This window comes from Lethenteron reissneri, chromosome 32 (genome assembly GCF_015708825.2).
Source record: "Lethenteron reissneri isolate LAM-NWPU_2019-01 chromosome 32, ASM1570882v1, whole genome shotgun sequence".
NCBI classification, from domain to species: domain Eukaryota; kingdom Metazoa; phylum Chordata; class Hyperoartia; order Petromyzontiformes; family Petromyzontidae; genus Lethenteron; species Lethenteron reissneri.
This window is the reverse complement of record NC_083810.1, coordinates 13,725,620-13,745,436: the sequence shown is the minus strand read 5'-3', so window position 1 is coordinate 13,745,436 and position 19,817 is coordinate 13,725,620. Positions and strand designations below refer to the sequence as shown.

Sequence of the window (19,817 nt, the reverse complement as noted above, 5' to 3'; positions counted from 1 at the left end):
GGCATCCACCGCTATAATAAATTACACTGGCCCCACGGCGTTCAGGTAAGAGCCCGTGGGGCAACACGCACCGCGCACACAGGAAGAGCGTGAACAAAGAAGAGCCTGTTGGAGGGCACGTTGGCCGTCCGTCAGCCGGTGCAGAGTTTCGTGCAAACCGGCAAGCGGCAGGGCGAGCGCTGGAACCTGCCGACCCAAGAGAGTTATGTTGTGCCCCTCGTCCCTTTTTGCTGTTGCCGTTGCAAAATTGTTGTTTCATGAAGAAGCGTCTGCATGCAAGAGGCGCTTCGGGTGGCTCATGGGGCTAATATCGTGCCAGAGCGCTGGGGCCGACACTGCTGAGATCACGGGGGTTTGAATCCACTAAGCCAACCAGAACGAATTGCGGTTAAGTGTGAAAATGTAACGGTTTAGCCCCACACACGAAAGATTGCACGTAATAAACTTGCTTTTACATTTCAATTGCCATATTATAGCTCTCATAATGAAATGTGGTTTGATTGCCATGCAACAACATTCCCTGGCCATCGAAGAGGTGTGCCGATTTTGGAAGTAGTTCTTTGAAGTCTTCTTCCAGGATCATTCTCTGACACAAGGTGGTGCGCAAAATGCTCGCTACAAGAGTTCATAATCGTACATTTCTTCGGCTCACGATGACACCACGAACAAAGTAAGATTATAATTGGGATAGGTCAAGGAGAGGAGGAATACGTTTGTGTATGCCGTGCTAAGTAAAGTTTCAACCGACGTAATAAGTGAGCTCCCAGCTGGCGGGTCATATTTCCAAGGACTCGTTCTTCATCTTCATCAGTGAACCATGTAACAACGTGCAGAGGCAGCTAGACAACTTGACTCATAATTAGGAGGCTACCAGTTCAAATCATTTAATCAGGGCCAACTCAGCCCACCAGTCCATTATAGCCAGCAAAATACGTACTAGGACGATCGAAACGTCGTAGTTTCTTGTTAATTTTTTTAACCTATCTACGTGACTTTACCGAAAGACCCAAAGAATATGAATTCCTGGAGTCACGAAAGCTTTAAGTCAAGATTTTACAATACTTTGGTTGTCCTTATAGTAATACTAGCCACGCCAGAGGAATATAGAATGTAAATCACTGCTTCGCACAATGTGCTATGAACGTGCCAAGCCCAGTTCGATTCCCGGCCACGGCTGCCATCAGCGGGCAGTGATATTTAATCTGGTCCAGGGCGGCCTCCGTGTGCCAACTAGCAAGGACCAACCACCAAAACTAGCACAGCGTGGGGAGCCCTTCATCCAGCAGTGGACTGACAACCGACTCCCGTTCATCAATGACAAATCTGCCAGACAACATTCTCCACACGGCGAGCGGGTGGGTGGGGAGAGCGAGCGTCAATATCCCGCTGCCTGGGGGGGCAGTGCCGAGCCCATGACAGGACGTCAGAAGGACACTCACGAGTGGGCGGGCGCTGGGGCCACGTGTCCCGCCCTCCTCATCCCTCAATGCCTTCCCATTGGGGCTGCACCAATAATGATAAAATAAAAGTGTGATGACGGGACGTTTCTCCCGCTCGGATTTTTACACCCGCAGGAGATCTGCGCCCTGCTATAGATGTTTTACAGCTGCCCGTAAATAATAATGATGAAAAATGTAGGCCTAAAATGGGTTAGCTCAGCGCATTTTGTCATACTTGACACCTTTCAGAGAACAGGGATGGATTCCCTAGAAAGGAGCCTTTGGGCTCTCACACCTGGGCATAATTCATTACTGAGGATAACTTTCCAGGAAGAATAAGTTTGCAGTAACGATTCTCAATGGCTGACCTATGAGAATAATATCACGGCAACTAATACAACGGGTCCATTCTGTAGTAGTGCATTTTTATTTGAACTAAGATGAACTAAGACAGACAAAACCTTGGGCCTGGAACTGTATTCTTGCATAAGGAACCTTACATTCGTCATTGTTAATTAACTTTTTTGGGAAGCACGAACCCATGGAAATAACGTACCAAATTTCATCAGAGGCTTTACACACCCTCCGGTTTTTCGCTCCATATTTATAAACATGCGTTTAAGAGTATTCGGCGGCTATAAATTTCCACTTTGTGGGGCTACCATTGGTGGCCAGGTCGCTTCTGAAAAAGAGCTACACAGCCGAGTGGGACTTACTTGGTAAAAAAAAAAAAATTGCTAGTAAGTTAATAGTCGGCAACACCACCGCCTGCCTCCCGCCCACACCCCCCCGGCGCCAATTCGGACGCCCGCCTCCGCCAGCGACTGACCTGCGAGTGAGCGCGTCGGTGTTGGCAGTGCGCGCCTCCTGCAGCTCCTCCTCCAGGCGGTGGCGCTCCGCCTCGAGCCGCGTGGCCTCCTCGCGCGAGCGCTTGCGCGGGTTCACGTAGCGCAGCTCCCGCAGGAGCTCCTCCTTCTCGCCCAGCAGCAGCAGGCGGTCGCGGTCGGCCTCCAGCGCCCCGGGCCAAGCCTCCGCCTCCAGCTTGGCCAGCTCGATCTGGATGTTGGCCAGTCTGGAGGTTACACACGAGGGGGGGGGGGGGGGAGACAGGGGGGGGAGACACGCAGGCCGTGAGGATATCGCGCGCAGGGTTACGACTCAAAAACGTGAGACTCGAGGACTTGAGTCGCGAGGATGCGAGATACGGGGCGCGGGGGGGCATGCGGACACAGGGATAAAGGGACGGGGCGTGCAGACGGAGGCATGGGGCATGAAGAAACAAAACAATGGGATGTATGAATTATGGAATATGGAAATGCAAGGGCATAGGACAAAGAGAGACAGGGACAGGAAACACAACAGCAAGGGCAGATGAGTACACAGAGAAACAGGGCATAAGGACAGGAGATAACGAACACCAGGATGCACGTGTACGGGACACAGGACACCAGAATATTAGAAATGGAGACGCAGGCACCCGGGGACATGAGAACACCGGGACAAGGGACACACGAATCTAGTGACATGGGTACACAGAAATGCACAGATATAGAAGAAACACAAAGGTAAGGGATACAGGACGCCAACACACAGAGGCACAAAAGAACATGGGTACAAAGGAGACATAGCGATGCAAGAAATATAGACACAGGAACTTGTGGTATGAAGCGCACGGACAAAGTACATAGCAACACACAGGCACCGGAAACAGAGCATGAGCATAGTTGACTTAGAAGACACCCTACGGCTTATTTACCCATCAACTCTCCCACGTGCCATGGCTCAACATTTCCCACCCACGGCTACTGGTCTCATAATCCCCGTTTGGATTTCCTGGGCAGGACGCTCACTTCTTTAAGAACACAGCAGGAGGAGACGGAGCAGTGACTCCGTGCTCGGGGAGACGCCCCTCCATGTGCGCAGGGTTTATTTGTTGCCTTTCACAAAGCGCCACCGATATTAAAGCCAAGCGGCGGCCGTGTGCCTTCAGGAAGTGGCCCCCAGAGAGGGGCCGCACTGGATTATGTTTTCACCCAGCTGCCCAAATAAAGCAACCTCAAACGCGAGCGCACGAGACAAAACGCTGGCACACCACGCCTCCCAGCGAGGGTGGCAAGCTCGGCCATGCGGGGCACACCACTGCGACGGACCTCACACAAACAATCCTCGTCCCTCCCATCTTCCCATCTCCCTCTCTCTCTCCGAGGGTCTTTTTTTTCTCTCCCACCGGCATCACGCCCGACGCCTCAGATAAAAGGAGGGCGGCTGCATCCCATAGACGCGAGGCAGTCCCGTCCGGAAACGCGACCGCCGGCAATCACCTGCCGCGAGCCGCTTCACCAACCCCAAAGCAGCAGCTGCAGCTGCCCTGTCTTTGTATCGAGGTTGCGATTTTTGTGCTACACCTCTGATGAACTGGCCTCCCCCGCCTTGCGCCCCTCCACACCCCCGGCCAACAAATTCTCCCACCAACCCGGTAAAGAAATCTTTGCGAGTATTTTATACTCGGCTTGAGGAACAACAAGCGGGTGAATGGCTCCCGGCAAAAAATCTGACAAAAAAAAAAAAGAAGAAAAACCTCAAAGCGCCCACCACACCTGAGATGAAACGGCAACTCGTGCCGAGACAAAAGGAGGCACTGTTGGCTCGCGGGGTTTCGCGAGGCGGCAGAAGGTGCCGCTGGTGTCAGGTGGCAGACTTTCCCATCTCTCCTCATCTCTCATCGCGGGGAGCGGCCCACTCTCTAAGGTTTCCTTCGCTACAGGGAGCGCTTTGTTCGGACTCTCGCCGTAGTGGGAAAAGTTGCTAGCCGCGACCGCCAGTTCCGGACGAGGACGTGCCAATTTGATACTTCCAGATTCCACCCAGCACAGCTTGCCACCTTCCACGCCAAACCCAAACGCTGAGATTTTTGCGCAAGCCGCATTGGGATCCCAGGTCTTTTTGATCCAGCCAGTCTTACCAGCTCTTCAAATTGGCAAAGCGCACACGCAGTTGCTGACCTCTGCCCAGTTCCGGAGGAGAGGTGATTAAACATAAGCTCAACTTGGACACACCTAAAAGCTACCCATCTAGACTTTCAGCAAAAATAGTGATCCATTTACTTGTTAACACGGGCATGTCTGGCGATACAATACCAGAGCAGTCCTTCTTATTTAGTTGAAATTAAGTGTACACATGTCTACAGGATGTAATGCATCGGTCAGGGAGGGTTGTTTGATCGTACTTCACCACGCCAGTCAATGCGAGTCGCAGAACGCGGGTGGCTCGGACCGGTTCCGATATCACTTGCCACCGATGTTCGCCGTGACCGGGAATTTGAACCGAGCTCGATTATAAGCAAGACGGTTTCCAACCACTAGGCTAATGCCAAGGAGTTGGTTGCGATGTGGAGCCAACCCACTGGCGCCGACCCACGACCAACTGCTCAAATGCTGCCCTCACCTGCGCTTGGCCTCGTCGTACTGCAGGTTGAGCTTCACCTTCTCAGCCAGCTTGGCACGGCCACCGCTGAACACCTGTGAACGAGGTGGCAGGAGGGGGGTGTAACTTGTGCAGGCGTTGATTCATCCGTTTGGGAGCGGGGTATGGAAGTAGAGGACGATAATGCATCATGCTGCAGTGCTCTCTACTGACTGCAATGTAGCCCTGCGCACCGTGACCACGTGGTGTACATGGTGGTCACCCATTCAAGTGCTAACAGGGCTCAACCCTGCATTCCTCACACAATCTGGTGAGATTGGGCAAATTCCCGGGTGATTTGATCATTTAGCTGATTATTTAAAATTCCTGAAATGCACACACAATTATTAGCTTTTGGATGCTGGCACGAATGAGACCGAACAAGACTCATCGATGCAATTTTGCAAACCATCCCAATAATGGATGCCCCCTAAGATAAAGAGTCTTGACACTCGGCGAGGGCTTGCTGGGTAAAGTACGCGCTATTAATGCGGGCAAGCACAAAGCGCAAACGAAGCTGTACGAACGAGATCGAACCGTGACCTTGAATCGCAAAGAGCTGCTCCTAACGTCGTCAAGGGCACAGAGCCACGGCTCACGGTGGGTGCCGTGGATTGGCGCGTACGAGTGCACAGAGGGAGCGCACGCATTCACACGTTCAAAGGCTTTCAGAGATGTCGCGTGGAATCCGGCTGACGGAGGACTATTTTTATTATTATTACTATTACTTTGTTGTTGTCGTTGTTATTGTCCAAAGGGTTTTTTTTCCCAGTTCGGATAGCGGTCGCGATAGCACAATCACAGAACGGATGGCCGACTACGAGCCTGGCAAGCGGGACGAGTGGGGGCACGCATGATGGGGCACTAAACGAGGTTGGACAGGCACGGAAACAAAAGGCGAAGATCCCCCGTATAGGCTTTAACAGACTGTTGAGGCAAGTGCTGTTAGCAAGCACCTATGAAGTCCGGTACGGCACACGAGGGGGCGGGTGGGTGGCCAACACGATTCCCGGCCGCCTTTGTCTCCCCAGTGTTGATGTTAACACACCGCACCAAGTACTCATTTTAAAACGAGGCACAGAAAACACACACATACACACATAACATATACAGATGCAGAGTAACTGGATAGCAAAAAAGGGTTTAACAATGGGTTAAAAGCACTGCTCTTTAAAGGCTATATGGGAGATCTTTGTTTTTTCCTTTGTACCCGTGCATGCCCGTGCCTCTAAAAATGCAAGTGTTTGTGTGCAAATGGCGGCTATTGTTGTCGACCGCGGGGGAAATGGCCCAGCGGGAGCCGTAGCTCGTTCGCTATTTGTCGCAGAGGTTCGTGGTTCGAATGTGGCAGGCCACCCTCGTGATTACCGCTTGGTGTATTCGCCATACAAACATGCGCCGTCTGATTCAGAGTGAACTACAAAGATTCCCCAATGTCATTCGAAACGGCATAACGCTACTGTGGCCCAAATTTGATGAATGACACCACCAAATACTCGTTCTGGATTACACGCACGGCAGAACACACCCGTCTGTGAAACATAGCGCCTTTGCGATATCCGCGCGCTATAAGAATGTCAGAGTATTAAGTTCTTATTACGACAATTATCATTATTACATCTGCCTGCGTGCGTCCTGGGTGCACGCGTGGTGTGTTTGCGTGCGTGCGTGTGTCCCGCGTGGCACGCGAGGCCGTGTCTGCGAGCGTCTGCGTACGTCCCCGGTGATGTCCGTCTGCGAGCCGGCGTCCAGGCAGGGCTTGGACAGCGAGAGGTCGGAATTGACGAGGAGAGAGCCGCGACTGCCCCGCAGCTGGGCGCGCGCGTCCTCCCGCTTGAAGCCGTCCTTCAGCTTGGCGAGGCTCTGCAGACGCCACGACGCGCAGACGCGCAGAGAGCAGCACGGGAATCTATACGACCCCTCGCTCATTTTGTACGTACGCAGAACTTCTTTCGCACCGTACGTAGCCAACCGTGCTAATCGGAGGGGCGGGATGACGGTTGGCGTGCTTTGTAGCAGCCCATTGTAGGCACTAACTGTCGTATTTTAATGCTCGGTGAATGAATGGTGGATTCAGTGACCGTTAAGGGTGGCCACTCAATACGTCTTGTGGAAAGTGAAGTCTCAGTTTACTCTCCCCTCTCCATTTGTTACTTGCGGTGTAAAAGTTAACTGCTGAGAATGTCGTTCTTATCTGTTCTTGTTGACAGGTTGTTCAGGATCCTCCACAACTCTTCCCTGCGTCTATGCCTCTACACGATGACGACTCTGTGCGTTGACTGTCGTGGAGTTGTCGACTCCGTTGAGCGACCAGCAAATATTTAAATGTCTTTAAACTCGCAGTGGCTTCAGTTTTACAGGCAAATGACTAGAAACAAGGAGGTGTGACCTTGAATTTTTTTTAAATAAATGAATTTTGAGTGGTACCCAAAGTGCACGTGTACAGTTCAGACAACCGTAGGTACTAGAGAAATGTGCAGAGGCAATTATCGATCACAAAGATGAACCAACATGAAGCACACCTAACCGGTAGTATAGACGGCCACACACGCAAAAACAAAGGCGCGTGCTTGCAGATACAACTCTGAGTCCACAAGGTCCCCCCCCCTCCTCCCACTCGAGCTTTACGAATGCCAATTCACACGCACATCTGCAAACCGGAGTCTGGCTAGGATTCGTACATCGAGCGGTCGACATTACTGTGCACTACTTCCCCCCCCCGCCCCCTCCTCCACTTGATGCGCTGTGTGCCTACTCACAGACATCGTGCCGGCGGGGAAATGCCAGATGGAGGAGGACCACAATCATTTTGTTGCAGTAAAACTCGTTACGTAAAAGACACATTTTTCGCAAATTGTTGTCATCATCGTCATCATGATCGTCATCAGCCATCATGAAGGCTTCCTCAAACCATCGCACCATCTCTCACGGTCCTGCGACACGGCAATCTGTCTTGTACCTACAAAGGGAGCCGATCTCATTGCTCCACCCCTGCGGTGGGAATCCCCTCGGGGTGTGTTCCCTCACCTGGCCGTTACGATGTCGTCAAACAGTGACGCAGCCCGCTTACTCTTCTTAACGGTGAACGTGTCTCTAACTCAGCTCCAGCACTTGCTGTGGGTGGCATGTCCTTCTCAAGGATGGGGTTAAGCCTGCTCACACGCGACGGCTGTCCGGTGACATAATACAATACTATTTTTTTCACTGACAATTTTGTTTTATTTTACGAGGTAAAGCCCACTGAGCTATATAGCTCTTTTTCACAAGCGACTTGGCCACAAGTGATAGACCAATGAAGTGGCTTATCATGTGAAAATTTACAGCAGCCAATTACTCTAAACGCACGATTTTAAATGTGGAGGGAAAAACCGGAGGACCCGAAGAAAAAATCCACGGAAAAAAATACATGCAAACTCCAAATATGCAGCAGGTGTCAGAGTCGGCATCGAACCCTCGACCCCCTGTACACCAGGCGAGGTAGTTAACACCTCCTAGCCACCGTGCTGCCCCAAAACCACAAGGGACACTCGAGCGCGACGGCGTCGATGTAATTGCATCTCATTGGCAGCGACCAGCGGGGATATTGACTCGCGCACGATGATCAATGATCCTGGCGATGCGGTGAGGCTGCGGGAGGACAGGAGACGTGGGGCCCAGCCTGGCGCGCGTGCGGCGTTCATACCTGCATGAGGTCGTGTTTCTCTTTCTCGCCGGAGCTGATGGCCTTCCGGATCGACTTGAGCTCGCTCAGGATGGCCTGCGCCTCGTCCAGCTTGTAGCCGCCCTGGCTCTCGGCCATCTTGCGGTCGATCCTTCGCAGACGGGAAAACAAACGGCGACGGCGCAGCAACGGAGACATGGTCACAGAGGGCGGTGGAGGGCGTGGGTAACGTGTAAACAAACACATTAATCAACGAGTCGGCAAGACGAGAGACACTTTCGAATATGCAACAAACAATAACTGGATACTCTGTGCAGTCAGTGGCATGGGTGTCGAGTGTGCAGGCGGTGCAATTGCCCCGTGGCCCATGGGACCTGGCCTCTGGCTATGAAGAGAAGAGGAGATTGAACAGAGGGGGTGCACCATTTCATGCCTTGCACCAGGGTGCACGCCAGTCATGCTACGCCACTGCATATAGTACACGTATGCATCTTGAACTTCTTGCGCACCGTACGTAGCCAACCATGCTAATCGGAAGGACAACAAACTAAACACAAAAAGCAGTTCTGAAGAAATTAGTTTTCAATCTAGATTTTAAAGTGCACAGTGGCTTCCTAATATCGCAAGAGCGTTCCAGACCGCCGCATCATCAACATCGCCACCATCAACATCATCGCCACCATCATGGATATGTTCGCCAAATTCATCAGCTTCACAATAATGACAGTGACTTCATATCCTGGGTACAATCGACGTAGCCCATCATCATCATCACGATTATAATTATTATGATGATCATCATTGTCGTCCCTTCAGAGATGGTACAATGGGCACCACCTGTTGAAGTTGCCACCTGTTGTGAAGCAGGGTACACACATATTGTCCGAGCACAACTGGTCCCCGCCAGAAGCATGCGGAATTCCACAACTGGCTGACGACCTCCGATGGTCATGAGAGTGTTTTACAACAGTTCCGTCTTTTACATGGCTACTCAATTTGCAAGCAGGTGAGTTTACACATGACACTACAAACCAACAACTACGCTTATAATAAACTAAGACCTTTCACTAGAAGAAACAAAAAGTCACGTACATATCACACATCGAATGTACATTACGGCGGACAAAAGCGGCCATAACCTAAGACCTCTGATATTACGGGTGAGCAAATGTCTACGAGCACATTCATTAACGAACAATTATTTTGCCGAGTAGTTTCCGTAAAATTAAACGAACGGCGATGACAGCCAGCACACCCGCCAATGTCTACACGTGTTACATCACTACAATTTAAACTATTACAATTTGTATTTTACCGGGTAAAGTCCATGAAGCTAAATAGCTCTTTTTCAAAACCGGCCTGGCCACGAATGATATCCCAACGAAGTGGCTCATCATGTGGAAATTTATAGCAGCCAAATACTCCACGCGACCACAGGGAGAACATGCAAACTCCAAATATAGAGACGTCAGGGTCGGGATCGAACCCACAACCTCCAACATACCAGGCGAGGTAGTTACCATCTCGCCACCGTTTCAACTTCATGGAAGCGTGCTCGTGGAAGAAAACACGGCCGATTTTAAGGGGGGAGTTAAAATCCATTAGCACACCACGTGGCAAAGTACCCTCACGACATAATGCCCGCAGATTTTGCACCTGCGGCCCTCCGGCGGGGAATCCTTAATGCGAGTTAATGCATCCAAATATCCACCACAACTGGGAGTAACAAACACAATTCATCTTATGATATATATAGATTTATATAGCGCCTTATTCCAAGGCGTTTTAGAGAAATTATAACATTGTGCATAAGATGATAGTGGTTCAGATAAATAGTGGGGTTAATCAAAGTGGTGGTATAGTAGTTACGGTAATAGTTGGAAGAATAGGCCGGGGGGGTTTAAGGAAGGGCTGGGGTAGGGGTGGTCGTAGAGAGGGGGCGGGCGCAGGGAGGAGCAGTTGCAGGATGAGCTCGGGAGAAGAGATGGGGGTTGTTTTAAGGTGGGAGTGGAAGCAGGCGAGTGAAGATGATTGTTTAATAAGAAGCATGGCAAGCAACACATTTTGAACCTAGTGAAAATATTTACATGACCATCACTTCAATTCTTAAAATCTCCCATTGGGCGGTTGCATTGAGAATGGGATTGTGCATTTCCACAAGAGATTCTGTGCGAGGAACATTCGTTCACACTAACGTTTAGTTTGAAAAGTAAGTTGCTGTTTGGCAACACCAACGATAGCAGGGCACCAATACCACCACCTCCTTATGATAATTTCTCCCTCTTGAAAAAAACTATTATTTTGGCTTCTTATGAGGTTAAGGCTAGGCGACGACTGTCAGACGTGAACATAATATTTTTTAAAATTAGTTTTTTTTATCAGTCACTGGAAGAGAAATCATAAAAATCAGCACAGCAATATCGCGGTAGTACACGCTTCAGAATGGTAGTATCCGTGTTGACGTTTTATCAAAACTAAAATCTCTATTTACACTGGAGGAATCCGATGAGCTATGAAGCTCTTCTTCACAGATGCCCTGAACCAACGGACAAGCACTTCCATTTGACGACGGCTGGGGAAAGGGCCGTGGTCTTTTCTGGGGCATGGCGCGCTGCTCTCTGGCGCTACACACGCACCATTTCACCCGGTGCCAAAACATATTTCACAGTACAATTTGAAGACCACAAACGTTATTAAATTTAACAACTGTGTGTGTTTTGTTTTTTTAAAGCATCTTGAGAGACTTGAGACATGAATAAAATATGTTCTGCAAATGTAAGGATGGGTATTGGACCATGTGGGTTTTTTTTCTCTCATCATCATCATTACCAGCCATTGTCTATCCAAAGCTGGATGAAGACCTCCACTAAACCAGTCGCCATCTCTCACGGTTCATTGTTGCGACCATCCATCTCGCTCCTGCACGTGAACCGATCTCATCGCTCCATCTCTGCGGTGGTCGCCCTCTTGGACACAATCTTTCCGTTGGCCACCACGGGATTTTGACGCGAGTAAAATGCGTAACATGAAAACGTAAGGAACTGTGAATCACGGCATTCAATAAAACGACGTGCATTCACTATCCAATGTGGACTCGCTCTCATCGTAAAGTAGGTATATGCGCAAAATGCGCAATCGCAAACGTGCAATCTCATCGTGACGGCATCGAAGCAACGTACCATGTGCGCCCGTGAAATTCTGACCCCAAAAATAAATAAAGAAGGGTCCCTTCTCCTCCTCCTCCGAAACCCCGTCAGGCAGCAATAATGGCAACACCGAAAGATCTACGTTGGCAGCGGAAAATGGCACCGGTACGTGCCGGAAAGATTATTTAAGGAGTCGGTGTTAATTTGCGTAAAAATAACAAGCTCGCGCGAAAACACCAACAGCGGACTTCTTTTTCTAAATCAGAAAGGGAAATGAGCAACATGAATAAAACTTAGCTCACCGTTACTAAATTACGGTTCGTTTCCCCAAGCGCGTGCACGGCGACCGTTTAATTTTGTTATTGCTGCCTGCTTGCGAGCTTTAATTTAACCCGCGCTGGCGGTTGGGTCAAAACACACGCTTTGGATAGAACGTAAATTGACCAAGACCCGAAGAAATATTTCCACACTGCCCATTAATAAGAGGAGGACGACAGGACAGGGAGAGTTATGTCACGTATAACGGTCTCCCCCAATATCGTATTTCCCACAGCAATGCAATTCGAAATTCCAAAATCCCTGCAAACTGTTTATGGGACGAGACCCCTTCGGTATACCGGCATAAATCACCGCGGGCCTTCACAGCCCACGCCAAAGGAAATCCGAGGAAGCCTCAACTATAGCCAAGAACGTAAGAATGAATTCTCCCAAGTGAATGCTCAAGTCGGGTGGCAGTGCTGCCATGAAACGTGCAACTTCGACGCTGCCACGGTACTCCACCCCCTCTTGCTCATAGCCGAAAATTAACTCTGTGACTTTTTCATTTCAAGAGAATGTGAATGCTGTTCTCACGATCAAGATTACAATAATCAGCTTTTTAATAGCTCCCTCCGCATTGGTTATTATTATATTTTATTATTACATTGGAAAATTACTTTACAAAAAACAAACACATACCAAATGTAACCACTGTAATTTGTGCAACCCACTGCGATGAGTGAGTCTTTTGAAAAGCGAATACGAATCGTGGAGGACTGAGTGACTGCGACCATGAAGCCATTCGGCTACACATGCATGTCCTTTATCATCACCAGCCATGATGGGAGACCTCCAAAAGCCATGTCCATCTCCCGATGCTTTGCGATGCAACAAACCCTCGAGCTGCTCCACACGAGCTGATCTCAACCCTCTCCATCTCTGCAGTGGACGTACGCTCGGGCGTGCTTCCCTCCTTGCTCAGGCATGTTTCCCATCTTGCCACCGTGGTGCCACTTAACTCCCTCGCCTGACATGCAGGAGATCGTGGATTTGATCCCGACCCTGACACTTGTATATTTGGAGTCTGCATGTCTCTCTCGCTCCACGTGATCGTGTGGATTTTTCACCAGAGCCTCTGGTTTTTCCCTCCACATTTTAGAAACATGCGTTTAGAGTATTTGGCGGCTATAAATTTGCTCGTGATACACCACTTCGTTGAGCTATCATTTGTGGCCAGGTCACTTCTGAAAAAGCGCTAGACAGCTCAGTGAGCCTTACCTGGTCAAATAAAAACAGCACTAGCACTTCTCCGTGAATCTCGACCACTGACCATCACCCTTTCTAGCTACGACGCCGCCTGCCTAAGTCCTATTACTCTTCTTAGCAATCAATGCCATGTCTTGAACTGGAGTCTGCTCTTCTGCCTCTCATTGTATTTACAAGCACACACCTCTCCATGGCTTCTTTACGGACTTTTCAGCTCTTGTTCCATTTTATTTGTCAACGCCGCTGTTTCTTATCCGTGTGTCACAGCAGACACGACAGGCTGAGTACAACTGTTCTTGTTTTAGGCACACTAGTGTATTGCTTTTTCACGATTGAGTTCAGTAAAATAATGCCAACTTAGTCCCTCCTCTATGGTTCGTCATTTTCATCCAGTCGACCTTCGGTAACCCTGTTAACACGCAACATTGGGCCAGCGTTGGCATGTGGTTGAAACTGTTGGCCCAATGTTCCATGTTGGCTGGTTACTGCCCTAGGTATACATAATCTGACTTGTTTTCTAGTTTTGTCCTGTAGACATGTATCTTCTACCGTTGAATGCCTTTGAGCATGGCTATGGTTTTTCTCATAGTCATCTTGAGCCCAACTTTGCAGGCTTCTTCATGAAGTTCTCAAATCAACTCCTGCAGTTCATTTCCAATGGCTTTTAGAATCACTGTGCCATGGAGCCAATTGAAGAGGGTTAACATTTGCTGTTTTTTATGTTAACGACTTTGTTTATCCAATTTTAATAAAATATATTACGATGTCGCTGTGACTAGCTTTGGCAAAAGGTCTCGGTGGAAACTGATGCAGTGATTCAAGTTCCCAGAAACCCAAGGCCTAAATAGATACATATTTGTTATATTACATAAATGGAACAGCTGCACTGAGATTACAAGAAAGTAATTGAAAAATCCATATCACAAATGGAGTCGGACAAGGTGACACCACTTTCCTGTCCCTTTATAAGCTTCTAAAATAAAACTTAGCCTCACTGGGCTGTAGAGAAAGTGCCACCCTATAAGCAGCTTGGCCCTAAGGGTTTTCTTAATTTATTTGTGTGCAAACAGCACTTGTGTACAATAGAGTCTTACAACTATGGTATTTAATAAAGCCTTGAGAATGTGCAGATATTCTATATATTTACATAGTAAATTGGCAATTCATTAATCACTTACATTTTACAAAATATATCAATCTATGAAAATTATGATATCACATGCAATTTCCACTCAATGAATTAATGCCAAACTAAGAAGCCTCAGACACATTTGATCTTCGTGCTTAAAAAAACAAATCACAATCCTCCTCGTTTCTGCAATCCGTGAGCTCGTGTTGCCTGAGAACAGCCCTGGCTCCACAGGGCGCAGAGACAGTGAGAACACACACACACACACACAGTGCATGCAGTTGGAATGCCTTTGAAATTCTCGTGAATTATTTAACCTCTGTGGTTAATATGGCACGCACAAACTGCCACGATTCATAATGATTCGGAAAAGCTGATGGATTCAAGATTAACCAGTCCATGTCAGTGCTTAAAAAAACACACATGCACACACACATGCACACACACACGCGCGCGCACACACACACACCTTAAACAAAGCATCTCGCGCGGTTTATGTAACGAGCTGTGAAATGAGCAAGCGTGGGTTGAGAAAGACGCACCGTCCTTACCCTTCACAGAAACCCCCACGGAGCTTGGAATAAGCAGGTAAATAAAGAAGCAAGCAGCTCTACCGCGGCCGCTGCGGGAGAACGGGGCAGGGATTCGCGGGGGCAGCTTCGCGTTGAGCGACGGCCGCCACCGCCGCTCACGTTCCCCCCACGTCCTCTTCCGGCGAGCGTCCGGAGGAGTGGCAGTGGCGCCCGCTGGTACGGCAGCCCGAGCCTCGCTCGCTCGCAGTCGCCGAGCCTCCGGTCTCACGGGAAGATTCCCGCGCAGCGGACGGCTTTAACCCATTCGTGGCGACGCGGATTTTTACTGGCGCCCGGCAAACCCCCCCCCCCCGCCCCCACCACCCCTATTTGCAACGACTCGTTGGCGATCAGTCGATAGACGCGCAGCGGCTTGCGACGGCTGCACCGGCGGAAAGACGCTAGCGACTAACGTGGACGAACCCCGCAGCATGCGGCGGCGGGACCGTGGTGCACGCTGCGCCTGTCTCAAGGTGCAGGTCACACGCGGCGAAATGAAACGCCCACTTTTGACGATAAACTGAAGTGGTAACACAGCGGAGGAGAGAGACGAGAACCGGCGTAGCTCTGACACAGTCTCGGCTGCCACCTGCCCAACCACCTTTTATAATCAGATCGCCCAAAGATGCCAGCACTTGCTCTTTGCTCTTTCAGATTTTTTGTTCAATTGCCACCAGCGCCGTCTCCCTCGCAGACGCCAGTGACACACACCCCCATTAACCGTTTCCTCATCACCGTTACGTTCTCAGCCTGCCACTGTGTGCTTGAGAGTGGCTAATATGGTGGTGGCACCTCCGCAGGAGCACAATATTCAATCTGGCCCAATTTTAAATGTTTCTCTCTACCTCGAGGAGTTGCAATAAACACAGCACTCGCACTCGCTACTGCCGGGGGACTCTCTCGAGACCAATTTCTGTCACTCAAGATCAGCGGAACATTTCCCGCGTCATGCGAGACGGTTGCCACGGAGCGTGCGAGTGGAGGGAACTGCTGGCGCCACGGTGAGGGCAGAGGACCTATGAGAGGTTGGTGGTGGTGCTCCCCACGGCTGCTGTGCCCCCCCCCACCTCACACAAGGAGCAGTAGGGATAATGGTACGTTACGGAGCAAGCACCCGAAGACAGTGAAGACTTACTTATTGTTCAGGATAAACGTACGCAATGAGCACGCAGGTCAAATATCGTCACCATTATCATCGTCGGCAGCGGACGTGATCCGTCCACTGCTGGATGATGACCTCCGCAAGCCGGCGTCATCTCTCACAATCCTGCGGTGCAACAAACCGTTTTCACAACTCCATCTCCGCAGCGGTCCACCTCTCAGGAGTGTTCCTTTAGTTGCCACACTGTAGTTTGTATCGACCATCGGCCATCATCCCCTTTGAGTGACGTGTCCCCCCCCCAAGCGCACTTATTTCTCTTGACAGTCAATACGATGGGTCTTCACATACGGGTAATTGGTATAATGGAATATTGTCCCCACACAACACTTAACGTTCATATATATTTAATGCGAGGCCATTCCATGCTGTGAGAAAGGCAAGGTGCTCATCTCTGTTGCCAAGTATTGAACCACTAAGTAAAATTTCACATTCACGTGAGAATCACCGAGAAAGACTTCCCACTGCGTGTGCTCATTTCACCAGCGGCGAGCGCTACACGCTGCATTACAAACCTGGTTCCCGCTCACAGCCAACAACGATTATCTGAATCGGCCCTGGGCCTCCCCTAGGTCGACTCGGCCTCAAATTAGTACCTGGTGCGGTGTGTAAACATTGCCACTGGGGGGACAAAGGCGGCCAGGCGTGGCGTTGGCCACCTAGCCACTCGTGTGCCGTGCCAGCCTTCGTAGGTGCTCGCCAACAGCACTTGCCCCAACAGTCTGTTAAGGCTATGTGGGGAATCTTTGTCTTTGGCCCCCGAGAAATGATGGCGATAAGCCGACTAGACCGTGACAGTTATCTGAACTTGTCACCTTTCCACCACATGCAGTCATCCCAGCTGTTTTTGCACGGCCACACGTCCGTACGTACACACGTCCGTACGCGCCTCACCAGTCGAAAACTACCGCTGCTGTCGCTGGGGTCTCCCCCTCGAGCACGAACGTGGCAGTACCCGGGAGAACTTTGGAGCAATGGAAAGGCTTCCTCTACGTAAAGTTTAGACGGGCTCACGCACGAGCCGGGGCGTCTCGCTTCGCGGAAGGGTGCGAGGACTTACTCTCGCAGGGTCTCGATGCCCTTCTCCTTGTAGTTGAGCTCCTGCGTCATGTTCTCCAGCTCCCGCTTGAGCCTCGACACCTGCCGGAAGCAACGGTCACCGGGGAGGGGGAAGAAGCTAATAGCTCAGTGGGGGCTTTACCTGGGAAGATACAAATAGTTTACGCTTTTATTTGTGCATTTTTTGTTCGTGATTTGCTGACCTTTTTCCCTACACTTTGCACTCCTATCGTGTTTTTGTATTGTTTGTTGCTGTAACGTTCCGACCCGCCCCGACTGGACATCTGTTAAAAAAAGCTTTATAGCTCATCAGATCCCGAAGGTACGAATAAATATTCCGATTCTGATCTCGATGAGCTGCCACTTGAGGGCAGCCGGTGATCTGCAGTCCGAACGCGGCAGAACCTCAGGGTTCTCCCTCACTAAACCGACATCGTATCCCAATCGGCCTTCAAAAGGGTTTCAGGAAATGCATTGATTTTCTTTAAAATTATTAACATCGGGTAAAGATTCTTTTTAAAGCCTATGACCGAATCACACGGAATGCACACTCGTTCGTCAGATGTTGGAAGGCCAAGCGGGTTTGAGCCTGGATAGTGCTGGGAGAGGTGGTCCTGCCACATGCAGGCTGTCATGGGTGGTTGTGGGACTGCACCATTTCGTGGGATGTAGTGGATTGACCACCCCCCCCCCCAATCTCTCTCCCCCCTTGCCGCTCCCCCCTTGTTACCTACATAACCTCTTGCCACGGCTGCTCTCTCGCCTAAGGCTTAGGCCTTGTGTGTTCAAGTGTGTGTTTCTGTTTGAGTGCTTGTGTCGTGGTTAGTGCGCTGCACTACGAAACTGACAACCAGGGTTTTACGCCAACTCATAGCGAACATTGGTGACAAATATCGGACCCGGTTATGGGCCTCACTTCAGTCGATCTCGCCTCAAATAAGTACCTGGTGTGGTGTGAAAACATCAGCACTCGGTAGGGCAAGGCAGCAGGGAACGGTGCTTTCCACCCATCCCCTTGTGTGCTGTGCCGACCTTCACAGCTGCTTGCTAACACAGCACTAGTCCCAAAATTCTGCTCAAGGCTACACGGGGGATTTTTAAACAATATTTGACTTTGTGTCTAAACTAGGAGGCACTCTAAAAATAAATACAAAAGATCAAAACTTAAAAGCACATTTAATATATTTAAACATTCACCCCGTGCATTTATATATCTTACCCTCTCCTTTGTTTCGGCGATTTCAGCTTTCAGGAGATCTGGGTCGTATTTGGTACTTGCCGAGGACCCAGAATGCACTGCAAGAGAAAGAGGGGCGGGGTTAACCCTGTGTCATTACCACTTTTTTTCTATCTGCAGATTGCGCTGATATACAACACTGCCAACATCACATCAGAGGTCTGATGTGATCGAGTGCTTAGAACAAGACAGCCATCCCATTGAAGAGTAACAGTGGATGGGTTCACAGCGCAGTGTGCCAACAACTACCCAGTCACTGGCCATGCAAACTGGTCATCACTAAAAAAATTGTGCCAAGCCCATCAGTGATTTCTCATGAATTCACCGCACCGCCCATCTATGCGTTTGACCGGTTGCTGTGATGTACAGAATAGCATCTACAAAGGGTGTGCATTAATTACCATCAAATCAATGATCTGGGCAGCAAAGTCAATGTCAACAGCATCGGGCAGGCAAAAGACCAGAGGAGGCGGCGGCGGCAGACAGATTTGGCCATGTCGCTGACGGGAGCCGAGAGGAGTGCGCGCGTGTACTTACAGCTGGTGCGCGAGCCACTCTTGTCCTGCCACACGGAGCTCAGGTGCTGGTACTCTTCCTGCGCCAGCGCCAGCCGCTGCTGCTTGACTTGGAACATCTCCCAGCGTGCGTCCAGCGCATCCTTGGCCACCACCAGGTACTCCTTGAGCATCACCTCCTGCTCGCCCCGCCACTGTGCCCGCGGGTCTTCAATCTGCGTCACCTCTGCACGGAAGAACAACGACGAGAGACGATCAAAAGACGCGCATGGGCTGCCACGACAACTGTTTACTGGACACTCATTAGCGTCGTCGTTATTAGGGCCTTGGATTTTTCGGTAATTTGTGAAAACAATGCGGTTTTCATCGCTGAACATCACGGCGTCCTCACGATAATCGTTACCGTTGCCAGCACCGCCGTCATCAGCATAGTTAAACATGGACAATGATGGAACGTAGACATTTTTGGCACAGATTAGTGAATCCCATACACATACAGCTGAGTGAGCATTTATTTTTTGCTGGCGCAGTTCAATGTCCACTCAGAACTTACGAGTATTACTAATAATGACAGACTTCCAAGGTATTGATGCACCTTTGCAGAGCTGAACGTTAAGCTTTACTTTACATAATAACATTGTACACTGAGCACAAGAAACATTTGTCTTAAACCTAATCTTTCTAAACCACTGAACCCACTTTGCAATTTTTTTATTACCAATTACTCATCGAAATGCTTAATTGAACAGACCTTTGGGTGCTGACATTTTGTTATTTTACTCAGCCTCGACCCCATAAAAAGACAAAATTATCGTTATTTGCAGAAATAAATTGACTGGGCAGTGGTGTCACTTGGCCAATAAGAGATGACCTATAGAAAATAACTGCCTAATGGGCTTCACCCTGTATTCAAT

The 19,817-nt window shown here is 49.7% G+C and overlaps 1 protein-coding gene across 2 annotated transcripts in view; it reads right to left on the bottom strand.

Moving 5' to 3' along the window:
* The window catches only part of LOC133350076 (protein WWC2-like), a 104,708-nt gene that overhangs the window by 33,400 nt on the left and 51,491 nt on the right, over nt 1–19,817 (bottom strand). For both annotated transcript variants that reach the window (XM_061564070.1, XM_061564071.1), the window contains exons 3-9: nt 18,926–19,129; nt 18,371–18,447; nt 17,153–17,232; nt 8,584–8,713; nt 6,618–6,764; nt 4,884–4,957; nt 2,269–2,511 (exon numbers count right to left, since the gene is read on the bottom strand). In XM_061564070.1, coding sequence (XP_061420054.1) covers nt 2,269–2,511; nt 4,884–4,957; nt 6,618–6,764; nt 8,584–8,713; nt 17,153–17,232; nt 18,371–18,447; nt 18,926–19,129 — 955 coding nt within the window. The remainder of the gene's footprint in view (nt 1–2,268; nt 2,512–4,883; nt 4,958–6,617; nt 6,765–8,583; nt 8,714–17,152; nt 17,233–18,370; nt 18,448–18,925; nt 19,130–19,817) is intronic.